Here is a 12,334-nt window from a genome sequence, read left to right on the forward strand (position 1 = left end):
TGTTTGATTGGCTCAAGCTTCTCATGAGCCAAATAAGTCGTCTCGTCATAAGTCATGATTTAAGATGTTTGGAGTGGTATAGGTGAGTAAGCGTGTATGCCGCCCAACACCTGGTCAGGCTCTTAGTAAGGAGATGGCAGACCGTTGGGATTCCTTCTGTAAGTGTCTGTACCATACGGCTCTGCTGGGAAGGTGTTGCCTCTGTAAGGTTTGCCTCCGTAGTCTTGAGGGTCAAAGTATTCATACTCGATATCCGAGTCATACCCATCCCGTCGAGACGAAGGAGCCCAACTGTCTGCTCTCCTCCTACCGTCACCCATTGACTGTTGTCGTAAGCGCTTTTGCACTCGCTTCTCATGACGGCGAGCCTTCTCTTGTTGGAAATTTTTGCACTCGTGTGTCAACTCTTTGGCTTCCTTCATCTCGGAGATGGCTCCTTTGATGCCCATAGCAGCAATACCGACTGATGCGGCGTCTTGCATGATTGCTTTGGTCTTGAGCTTTTTGGCTTCCATCTCACTCAAACGTCCTTCTTTGACTGCTTTGTGCCGTGCGTTTCTCTTTTCCATGCTAGAATATACCTCGTGCGCTGCGTGTATAGTGGCTACTGCCGCTAAACCTGTGGTGATAACTTGCTTACCTCTCATTTTCTTCGCCCGCTTCTCATCCTCATCAGAATCCCCTAGGTCTGATGACGAAGAGGAATGATCGGAACGCCCTCCTCGTCTTCTCTCTCGTGGCTTGCTCTTGTATGATCTATCATCATCGTAATAATCTCGATTGCTGCCATATCGACGGTCATCGTACATGTCGTCCGAGTATCGGCGGGAACGGCTGCCACCGCGGTCGCTGAAGTCATCTTGGTCGCGCCGGTGGTAGTCATCAGCGGCGGCAGCGCCAGCGCCAGCTCCAGCTCCAAGGCCTAGTTTGGCCAAGCCGTTGCGAGCTTTGTCAACAACGCTACGGCTGCGGCTTCGCTGACGGCGCCTGTCTGGGGATGGACTGTACGAGGCACTTCGTCCCCTACGGCTCCTAGATCGTGATCGAGATCGATCAAGAACCTTCTTTGCACCCAGAGCACCCAGGCCAGCGGTCGCGAGAGCGGCAAGACCGCTTGCGCCTCCACTACCACCACCCTGAGACTTGGAGCGGGCTCGCGAGCGTGAGCGGCTGCGGCCAGTCTTGCGATCCTCCTCGATATCATTTCTCGAGCCACGAATTAGGCGGTTGCCGACTAAGCCACCAATCACAGACTCAGCCAAGCCCAGCTTTCCTCCCTTGTCATCAGTTGCGGTGTCGACAGCAGCAGCACCTGCAGCGGCGGTGAGAATACGCTTCGTCTTTTCACCCTTCCAGCCGCCGGGCTCCTTGGCAACACGGAAGGCCTCTGTGGCACCGGCAAGGAGGGAAGCCATAGCTGCCTTTTGGATCTTGTTGGCACCGCTGCCACCACCAGCGTGAGAACGAGATCTTTCGCTGGAGGGACTACCTCCGCGGCGACTCCTGGTATCGTCTCCGCCGCCACCAGTGAGACTCTTGACAGCAGCGCCGAGACCTGTAGCTGCGATAGCGCTCTCGAGAAAGTTCTTGTGTCCCTTCTTCTCCCTTGGACTTTCGTCCTCATCAGAGTAGTAATCACTATAATAACCGTCGCGGCCACGTTGAAGGATCATGTTGGCCTTTTGATCCTTCTTGGCCTGTTGCTTGTTGTAGAATTGTGCACCCTGGTAGGCAGCCAAGGCACCGACTCCAGCAAGAGCTGCAGTTGACAGAGGATTGCGTTGGACTTCAGTGCGCTCCTCCTTGGCTTCGCGGCGATCGTACAGTTCCTTACCACCCGCCAAAAGGGCGGCACCGGCGACGGCTGCAATGATCTTCTCATTCTTGGACATGCCCTTGGGTTTGTGCTTGCGCTCGCGCTCTTCATCTTCGTAGTAGGAGCTGGAGTGACCTCGGTGGGAACGGCGGTCATAGTCACGATCGCGAGGGTCGTAGCCTCGGCGATACTCATATTCTTCCTCGTAGTAGTTTGGGCCGGCGGATCGGGCCCGATGAATATCACGGGTACCAGGAGGGGGGAATTCCCGTCTGACCTCTTCTATCGATAGATCGCTGTCCTCGCGACCGCGAGGAACGATCTCCCGATGAGTCTTTGAGTTAAAGGAATCTCGAGGGTCGAGATAGCGGGGGTCTTCTCGACGCTCCTCTCGCACATAGCGGCGAGAGTAATCCCGATCGTACGGGTCGTAGTTTGACATGAGGATGTTGTGTGATTTATCCCGCTACTATGTTATACAGTGGTATAATAGTTGGTGTTGGTTATAGTTGGAAGTGACTTTATGGTGATGATAAGCGATGATGTTACAATACCGAGTTGACGGGTTCTGTCGATGTAAAGAGGAAAAGGACGAGAATGTGGCGGGAGGGATAAGTCAAAGAAAAGCAGCAAGAGAACCCCCAGCCACAACCCAGCCGAGCAAAAACAGGGTCCTTTGATGCTACAACAAGGGGGAAGTATGTACCAGAGGTAGGTGTAAGGTACCTAGGTACGATTAATGAAGTGGGTTACTGTGAGTCTTGTCGACAACTCAAGTGTACCCAAGGTACATAAGGTAGAGTGTTAAAATAGTGGGCAGCACTGAACCTGTTTGACGTTGGTTGAGGCTTGAGCGGATGAGATGGGCATCAATAGGACACGGAAGGCAGCGACAGAAACCATGCCTTGCCTGATGACTTCCAATGTGATGGACCGTTGACGAGATTCAAAGACAGTTATGATTAGACTACCTTGCCTTGGGCGGTTCGTGTTAAGTTTTCCTATAATGATAAGACTGTTCTGCTTAACAACCAAGACTCTCCTGGTTGCTTTAAACCGTACAAGCGGGGCGAAACAAACGACGTAATGAGGAGGGGTATACCTCAACTAGGACGCACAACGCTGACGCTATTCGACAGGGGTCGCGGCCTTGTAAGGCCCACTAGAAGCTCTTGGGCGCGCTGGGCGCTGGGGCAGCGGCACTTGCTACCCAGCTGGGCACCGGCTGGGCGTCCACAGCACAGCCTGGCAAAGGGGTGTAATAAAACTTAGGACCTCTATCTTAGGTGACAAAAGTCTTCAGATCAGCTTAGATAAATTTAGTATAGCTTTAGTATAGCTTTGGTAAATCTTAGACTAAGTAATTTTGGCACCTCAATTTAACGTCAGAAGTCTTCTTGCACCCCGAGGCCTGGCTACATACCTTCGTTCTTAGGTCCCCGTCGCCTTGCGCCACAGTTATCATGCAATTATTTCCACTTTGCAACATCTCAACGCCCGGCAACACCGAGGACGAGACAACGTATATTCGATGGAAACAACAGTTCCGGAGACAAAATCGAAGCCGGCGCTCTCTTCTCCGCTCCTTTGGGGAAGTCAATACTAATCTTTGACGGAGCCCCCGTGGGCATTGTTCAGAGTGAGGCTCTCTGCCAAACACTCCGACCTTGGTAGCTGGCTCCCAAAAGTAGGAGGATATGCCGTCCCCAGATCTCACTTCAAGCAGCAAAGATCGTCTCAATTGTTGTAAAGTGAGGCTCAGAAGTCGTTCCTCGAAGGGATACCCTAGGTTCGTGCTACCTCGGAAACCTGCATATTCGATGCGGTGCTTGTCCTCGAACCCATTTCGCCACTCTGATGAGTTGTTCTTTTCTAGAAACGCTTGTCACCTTGTGGAACTTGGTCTAAAATCAACGGCTGAGCGTAAGACGAGCCGGGCGGGAGTTTAGATCAGCCAATCGCCGCTTTTCTTTCAGCCCATCCCGTGTCTCTGTTTAACTTTGACTTTTGACTTGACATGACACTTGAGACACAACATGTGACGCAACAGACAATACCAGGATGCCTGCTGATGAGAGTTCATGACCAGCTTAGCCATGTCCTTATTGCATCAGCCACAAACACAACATCAACTGCCAATGGTGCCTGTGTGTATCAGATTTACCAAAGTTCATCACCAGATCCAGATTTCGTCGGTTGTCATGCCCACTGTTGAAGGCCCTTGTTACTGTATGCAACCCGTGTTGGTGCCTGTAAACTCGACCTGATAGTCTCCCTAGGCTAGGCCGTGTAAACACCGCTTTTGCATTTCAGCCTTATCGGGTACTACAGACGACTCGGTATTTGGTAAATAATATCAGATTCACCTGACTGTGTTCTATATATCTGTTTATGTTACCCCCGACGCAGTGACAGCTTACGTTGTTTAGTCAACATATGAGCTTCTTTCCTGTCCTTTTCGAGACGCTGGATCACCTGCGGATCCAGTGACCAAAGTAACATATAGGAAATTGATGTAAGAGCGGAAGATTTTAAGTATACCATATATCTGTGGTAATCTCCTCAACGATGAATAGAGTTTAGTCTAAGATAGCCAACCTCAGAACCAAGGCATTACATCCTTCTGTGATGGACCCAAAACTCCTCAACGCTGAAAGAAAACCCATACATATACCACTCTTGGTCTCTCCATTACATATTATTGATGATGTACAAATTCCGCAGATCCAAATCCGTTAGATTTTCTCCTTCTCATGCATCCCCGGAACGCTTGCTCTGTGCTGGCTCATCCATATCACCAGTGTGCTGAGTCTCTTCAGCTTGGACACCATAGTCGGTAGGATCGGCTTCCTCGTCCATCTTTTCCATTTGATCAGGCTCGACAAGTGCATATTTGCTCTTCCTCCGGATACGAGCACCGTACCAGAAGAAAACAAACGGGATCAATGCCAGAAGAGTCGCAACTCCGCCGATGAGAGAACCTCCACCACCTACACCAAGAGCAGTGAACATCTGGGTGGTAAATAGAGGAGCGGCAGCACTGCCAGCCGATCGAGCAACTGTGTTGGCAGCTATGACGGAAGCTGCGTATTGGGCGTATGTGTCGGTAAGATAGTTGATTATGGCAACGTAGACGAGCATTAGGGCGGCAGAGAGGAAAGTGCCTGCAAGAGTCGGGATTATCCAAGGAACAGCGCTGTTATGTATTAGTTACTGTTGCTTGTGTAGAGAGATGGAAAGCTCACGACTCACTTGTAATTAGCAGACCATGCGAGCCAGAACATGGTGATAGGGAACGTAATGCCACCAAACATAGCCATGAGAAGCCGATCCTCGGGCAGTAGTTTCTTGCCAGCCGCCTCCTTGCTTCGCCTCCGCTCACTATCAACGAAGATGACGATGGCTCCAAGAACAGCCCCAACGACCTGGCCGAGGAGGGGGAGTTGTGAAACGCCAGCGTTCCAGCCCCTCATGTCTCTGAATACAATAGGGTAGATGCTGAAGAGCATGAACTGAAGAGTGAATACGATGCAAGTGTAGATAGAGCAGAGGAGAGAGATCAAGTCAAACATGAGGATCCAAGGTCGCGTAAGGGCCAGCTTGTAGACGTGGGCGAGTGAGGGCTTATCTTCTTCTCCCTCCATTATAACCTTTTCATAGCCAGCAATTCCAGATTTTCGGGCACGCTTTGCCTTTTTCGCCAGAATGGTCGGCGCATGCGTCTCGGGGATCAAGAACATGAGAAGCACTGTCAAAGCTCCGAGCCATAAGACGGAGTACATGCCCCATCGCCAGTTCTTCTTAAGCTGAACGAAACCGGACACCACCGGCCCAAGTGATGGGCCAACCCAGGAAGCCAAGCTGAAGATTCCCGTGGCGTTTCCTCTCTCAATAGGGTCCCAGAGGTCGACCAGAACGCCCGGGGTGGTGCTCAGCGGCGCAGAGATAAAGACACCAGCCAAGAACCGTCCAACCAGTAGTGATCTGAAGTTTGCAGGGAAAGCGCAGAGAAAGTTGAAGGCCATATAAGCAAGAAAAGTGATGTAGAAGATCCACCGACGACCATAAAACTCAGAAAGAGGCGCAAAGACAAAGGGCCCTGCGCAGAAGCCGAGCAAAAACATTGTAGTTGTCAAGCTCGCAGCAACCTCTGATACCCCAAACTCTTCCATGACAGAGTCGATGCTGCCAGAAAATATGCTTGATGCAAAGTTTCCGTTCATTGCGAGAAATACTGCGATACAGGTAATGGCCCATCTTCTCTTGATGGACCAGTTTCGCGGGTCCTCGAGATCGCCAGGCGAGAAGTCGACATAGCCTTCTTCATTGAGATAGGGAGCTTCATGTTTTCTGGTGCCAATATCAGGCTTGAATGTCATATAGGAGAGGGCTCTGCCCATTTGAGCGGTCATCTTGTAGCTAGCTTTGACGCTCTTGTAGGTAGTTGGAGAGTGATGAGGTGGGAGAATGCAGGTAGCCAAAGCGATATATGCCTGAGCCGGTGACAATGGAGAGCTTGGGCAGATGCTTTATTTATAAGTTCTCAAGCCCTAAGCCTTCTTCAAGCATCATGATGAAATATTTTGGTTCCCAACATACACTTTTCATCCTCAGGGAGAAAAATCTCCACCACGGTGACCTTGGTTGAGTTAAGTTGACGTCAAGTTCTCCAGATGAAGGCATACCGACCACAAGCACCAAGCCTTCTCCCCCAGACCAACCGGAGGTCAGCTCCGAATCTGATTTCAGTCTCCAGGTCGCGGCTGGTCTTCCCATCTCTATTGCCATCCGGACCGATATCGTATCAGAGCTGAGTCTCGCCCCCCTCAGCCTTTTCTTTTCCCCCGGACCCACAAGTAGTATATATCAAGTTCGTGAAATGACTGTAACTCGACAAGTTTTACAGTTGAGGGGACGGGGAAAGATTGTGAACCACTTACAATGGTCGTGTCAGGACTATACAGCAGTACAAACATGATTTTCCTTGGCTATGATAACGTGGGGAGGCTGAATACGTCCAACATGGCGGGCTGAGAAAGCATTGAAATTCAACCTTGTATGTCGATCACTTGTTTACCTACATACTATGGTATGTTAGTCAATATCCTAGGCTGGCCCCACGTGGGATATGTCACAGCAAGGTATTCGGGGTTAATGACGAATCAGGCGGCTTATATCGAGATTTAGAGCAGCATTTGGAAGCTTCTCTGCATGAGGATGTATTTGGGTGGCTACAAGGCGCTACAAGGTGAAGATTCTTCAGCCATCACTTACAAGAACAGGGGAGGGGGGAGAATCTGTTCTCACGTAGGTTGCTCACTGTTAATGCGTTGGAAAGCAATTAGTTTTCATTTTCCCCTCCCTCCCTCCCTCTCTCCCCTCTCCCCTCTCCCCTGATCAGCTGTGGTCGGAGATTTCATTCCGCGTATGGCAAAGTCTCCAAGGTACCTTATCCAAGTCTTAGGTTCTTTGTCGCTTGTCAATTACCTAATTCAATATCTTTGCCTTCCTTCAGCGCCCGTCTTAAGGAAGGTACTTATTCACATACCTTACCTAGACAATTTTCGCTTTCGAGGTGCTGCATCCCGTCCCCGCAAACTCATCCCGCAACAAGCAAGCAAGCTATAGGTACGTACATTCGTCGCTAATGAAGCTGTCATGTTTAAATTTTCAAGCGACGCTTCCTTGACGTAATGCTGCTGTGGAGGCAATCTGCAGGTCTTGTTCAGCCATTTCCACTTTAGGTACGTATTTTCTTTCTTTCTGGGGACCCATGCTCCGGCTTTGACATTTCTGCAAGGCACCCACCGCTGCCGTGTTGTTAACAGATGCCTGGTTGATCCATCGGCCAGTATATCCTGACGATAGCTTCATTCCCTTTCTCTAGTTACCTTAGTACCTACCTAGGGAGTCACTATATTTTGCGTCTCCCTCAGCACGCCTTGGCCCTGACTCGCCCCAATCTCGATCACCGGAGCCGGGGTTTTATGATGCGGCTCATCCTTGAAAAGGTCTCGGTTTGTGAGATCTTCCCCGACCTTCACGATGGCCTCACCTCGCCGACAACGAATGGTAATTTTGCTTTAACTCGATATCTTCCCTGTAGTGCTTCAGGATATGCCCTACCTACGGAAAGCAGATCAGCACACAATGACTCACCGGACCAGAATCTCTGTGTGGACAACGACAGGAACTCTCCATAGTAGCAAGGCTCTTCTCCACCTTGTAGAATCATCATGCCAAGTCCATCATGCCCTCGTCCCAAATAACATATATTTTGTGACGCACATCAGTCAACTAGTATACAGATTCGTCGTGTCCTTCGCTCGCGCTATTAGTCCCCATGGATTCCCAGTGCGAAGCATACGCCTGGCCCTATAGTATGTCCAAACAAAGACCAGCGTGGATGAACAGGACACCGTCTTTTCCAGGCCCAGCAGGATGCCATTTGAGTATTCGCCTCTTGGCGATATCACTAGGGGCCATGCTATGCAGTGTTAGTCTATGTAGCTGGCAAATATGATTTCGAGCGGCTTCTTCGGTAGCTAATGTACGTCGCTTTATTTCCTTCTTTCATAATGAACAATGGCTACTGGCTCAGTCTCGAGTGTTAGATTGCAATACATCCTCCTCATGACAAAAGTGCCCAGTGTGAGTCGTGCAATTTAGCTACCCTAAAGTTAATAGATAACCCCTCAACCCCGCCAACATGATGAACTAGCTGTCTTGTCATGATAGCCAATATGAAAGAAAGAAAGAAAGGAAGGAAGGAAGGACAAGGACAGAGAAAATATCCATGCTTATGCAATCAGAACTCGCACACATTCTAATAAGCCATTGCGCTTCCTATAGCGGATAGATTCCCACGGAAGCTCGCCTGTGACCTATCATGCATTAGCAATTGTGAGTACTGCTATAGAGATCGTGATAACCATTCACCTATGATGGGCAGCATTGGTACAACGGCACCCAGTAGATTTCCAAGACTAGCAGAAGCCTGTTGTTTCTCGACATGATTTTTTCTTTCTTTTATAATGAAACTATTGTACAACTTTTGAAACTGGAATAGATAACTCCGTATTTTTTTTGAGCAGAGCTTGGAGAGTCCCCTCTAACATCAGAATCCATGAGTAAAATCAAAACCAAGTCCAAATTGAAACCATCCTTGAACCCCTTTCATATGCAGTCGAGAAAAAAACAAGATGCTGCAGTTCAGCTAAATTTCACCGTACGCCCATATGCTTTTCCACCCATGCCTTTTTCCTTCATCCGGTATGACGATGATAACCCTTTTAAATATGCCGTCGGAATCGACCACCCCCGTGAACATCCAGTGTAGCGGGTATAGCAATCATCCAGCGACACTTGCCGCTCGCCTCTGTGACCTATCACTACAACCACCCAGCACCAGTCGCACTCCCTCACATGTAGTGCTGAGGTTCTGGCGCACTCCTTTCCAACTTGTAGCGTGCCTTCGCATTTCACAAAACCATCCTTGGAATACGCCCCAACAGAAACCAATACACCAGGCTCTTAAGCCAACCCCCATCCCGAAATTTCCTCTCCAATGGTTACTGGCTTTTAATTTAGCCTCGTGCACCAGGGTATCGTATATCTGTGGCTCGTGTACGTCGTTCTCTTCCTTCAAGCGATTCTGATAGGAGGAGACCTTAGGCATAGGCCTCTTGTCACCCCGTGGTGCACTTATAGCACTATAACGTACAACACAAGTTACTACCAAGCACTCGCCAACCACCCGTTTGCTGTCTGGCCCAGAACAGTGGAGTGCTATGTATGAACCCTTGAGGCATCCATACTGCCTGCTTCACTCAAGACCTATGAACAAACGAGATCGCGCAATCGTAACACGCTTTGGTTCATGGTGAGTATGAAGCTAGCTCCGGGCCACAACATGAATATCATAAACACTTATATATCTGGGACGCGTCATTCGTATCGACCAAGACCGGGGAAGAGGAGAAAAAAGAAGAAAAAAAGAAAGAAACAACTCTCTCATATACGCCACTTTGCAAGCATGAAAATGATAGAGATCTCTGCCACAGCCGGTACTCCATTTCGCCGAGGGACTAAGATTGCGTTGTGTAAGCCTCCCCACTATGCACACCGTTTGTGAGCGGCGTAGTTTGTTCAGCATGACCATTGGTTAAAGCTTCAGCGCTGGTGACTTGGACTTCACCCTGAGGGCCAACGAGGGGAATTGTCCCGGAAGGTGAGAAGTCGGGAACAGCCGCAGAAAGCTGGGTGTTGCCATTTGGAACAACCCCGTTTGCGTCATGTGGTGCGAATTGTTGGAGAGCATGGCCATGAGGATAAGCAGGTGCGCCATATGGCATAGCAGTGATGTCGTCAAATTGGCCGCCAGGGAAATGGTAGTGTCTGTTCTTGAAAGTGACACTTGCAGGGCCCGCATTGCGGGCCAGTTCATCTCGATTTTCCATAGAATAAACGAAATGCTCCCAATTGTTTCGCCGACGTAGTCGCTCACACTCATCATCGCCAACTACGTAGTCGACTTCAGTCGAATCCTCACAAGCAGCACGGATGATGTTCATGTCCACAGTCAGTTGCTTGATGCGCGAGAACGCACTGATGAAGTGGAGAGGGACGAATCCCTGGGAATCCATGCGCTGTCGAAGGTACTCGTCTTTGCAGAGGTTTTCGATGGAGAAATAATATTCAATTTGAGTCTTGATCGTGAGGACGAGCAAGTTATCAAATGGAAGGGAGTGGAAAGGGACTGCACCCATGGGTGCTGCCATAGAGTAATCGTAGGGCGAATATTGAGCTTGCACAACAGGCATACGAGATCCGCCGTTCGGCACTGATACACGATGGAAGTTGTTAGCGCCATTACGACCACGGCCTCGCTGAGCAGGAGGCGTAAATATGCCACCATGACCACCCTGTCGCAAGGGGGGGCTGTAACCCTGAGATCTGGCAGCGTTGGCGCCTTGGCCATGGAATCCGGATGCAGAAATAGCATGCTGAGACTGTGAATGGCTGTGATGAGCACCTCGTCCTCGGTAATTGCCTCGTCCTCTCTCACTGCGGCCGTCATGCCTGTCTCGACTTTGGGAAATCTCCTATTCCAATAGCAATCAGTATAAGTTTCATACAATAGATGCACTTGCGCAATCTCGAGGTAGCCGTGCTCCACAGGGGCATCATCGTATTACTCACCGAAGAATGGGCCGTCGCATCTCTGGCCTTCTCGGAGCCAGTGCTGGCAGGAGCCTTTTTCTGACCGTTAACACCATCCGCTGCTCCGCGTTTGACGGCTGCTGTTTGCGATGCGGCATTATTGGTGTTGTCTTTAGGCTTGGTGTCGTTGGTCTTGTAGGCAGGCGCGGTAGAAGCGGTTTTATCCGCTACACCGTTGGCCATACTTCGAGGAGCGGCGTCTCGATTACCACGAGCACCACCCCGTGGCTTAGAGCTACGCATTTGAGGAAGCTGGGTTTCGAAGCTGACTGTGGGGACATAGTCCATAGCCACCCATTTCTGTCGGGGCTTTGACGCGCTGCCATCTTCTTGACTGTCCTTATCAGAGCGGTCTGATTTCTCGGGTGTCTTGTCGGTGACCTTCTTCTTGCTGTCCTCCTTAATAGCCGTGATTGCAGTCTCAGGAGTTGGCCATGCTGTAGAATCCTCGACGGATGGAGGAACTTCGTTTTTACCATCCTTCTCATGTATCCGCGATCCCCGGGGGCCATTGCGCTCCGGCCGTACAGTACTGGCCGGCTTTTGCTGAGTCTTGATGCCATTTGTATATTGTGTTGTGGTAGATTCCTCAGGCTTCTTCTCATCCCGAGATGAAGTGCCATTCATTGTAGCTTCAGCAGGTGTGGGAGCAGGTTTGACAGACTTGGCCTGATGGGCCTCCTTTCGTTTATGCCAGATGTTGACGCTGGGGATAGGTGCTTCTGAGAGCTCAACCTTGGGGGCCTCAGGGGCTGCCTCCTGCTCCTTTTCTGTCGTCTGATCATTGAGCTGCTTCTCAGAAGTCTTTCCCTTCTTATTTCGCCTAGCCTTTCGGGAGTCCTGCTCGTCTACAGACCGGGCAGTAGTGCTTGATGACCCCGGTGTCTTCTCATTTCGTCGCCACGGGCGCTCTAGCCTTCCAGAATCATCTTCGCGCCTCGAGTCTGTCCGTCTGCTTTGTGTCGACTCGGAGCGGGCATCGCTCTCGGATCCAGGTATACTCTCGAGGCCTTGCTTTTCAGAGAAGGCACCGCGGTGCTCCGTGGTCTCAGGAGCTTCAGAGTTGACGTGCTCAGTAGCAGCAGCAGTCGACTTCACGTCGGTTGCGGGAGCCGGAACATCATCATCAGCAATGGATGCTTGCGCGTCCTGGGAAGGAGCAGCAGCATCGGCGACAGCTGTAGGATTCGAAGCAGGGGTAGTGCCTTGACCCTTCGCAGCTTGTGCGTAGGAAAATGTCGATTGAGTGGCCATTTCGTTGGACTCAACGATGGCAGATGGACTCATTTCAGGTAG

The 12,334-nt window shown here is 50.4% G+C and overlaps 3 protein-coding genes across 3 annotated transcripts; all 3 read right to left on the minus strand.

The window, feature by feature from the left end:
• Window positions 1-122: 122 nt before the first annotated feature.
• On the minus strand, window positions 123-2,258 carry FSUBG_12076 (uncharacterized protein; the record flags this gene model as incomplete). The annotated part of the gene is made up of 1 exon (XM_036676828.1): window positions 123-2,258. The coding sequence occupies one exon, from the start codon at window positions 2,256-2,258 to the stop codon at window positions 123-125; it is 2,136 nt and encodes a 711-aa protein (XP_036532443.1).
• Window positions 2,259-4,567: 2,309 nt separating this feature from the next.
• On the minus strand, window positions 4,568-6,228 carry FSUBG_12077 (major facilitator superfamily transporter; the record flags this gene model as incomplete). Its single annotated transcript, XM_036676829.1, has 2 exons — window positions 4,568-5,012; window positions 5,069-6,228. The coding sequence occupies 2 exons, from the start codon at window positions 6,226-6,228 to the stop codon at window positions 4,568-4,570; spliced, it is 1,605 nt and encodes a 534-aa protein (XP_036532444.1).
• A 3,675-nt stretch (window positions 6,229-9,903) lies between these two features.
• FSUBG_12078 (la family) lies at window positions 9,904-12,292 on the minus strand (the record flags this gene model as incomplete). Its single annotated transcript, XM_036676830.1, has 2 exons — window positions 9,904-10,920; window positions 11,018-12,292. 2 exons carry the CDS (start codon window positions 12,290-12,292, stop codon window positions 9,904-9,906), a joined length of 2,292 nt encoding a protein of 763 aa, XP_036532445.1.
• Between the last annotated feature and the right edge of the window lie 42 nt (window positions 12,293-12,334).

Source organism: Fusarium subglutinans (genome assembly GCF_013396075.1).
Source record: "Fusarium subglutinans strain NRRL 66333 chromosome Unknown NRRL66333_c0000247, whole genome shotgun sequence".
NCBI lineage: Eukaryota > Fungi > Ascomycota > Sordariomycetes > Hypocreales > Nectriaceae > Fusarium > Fusarium subglutinans.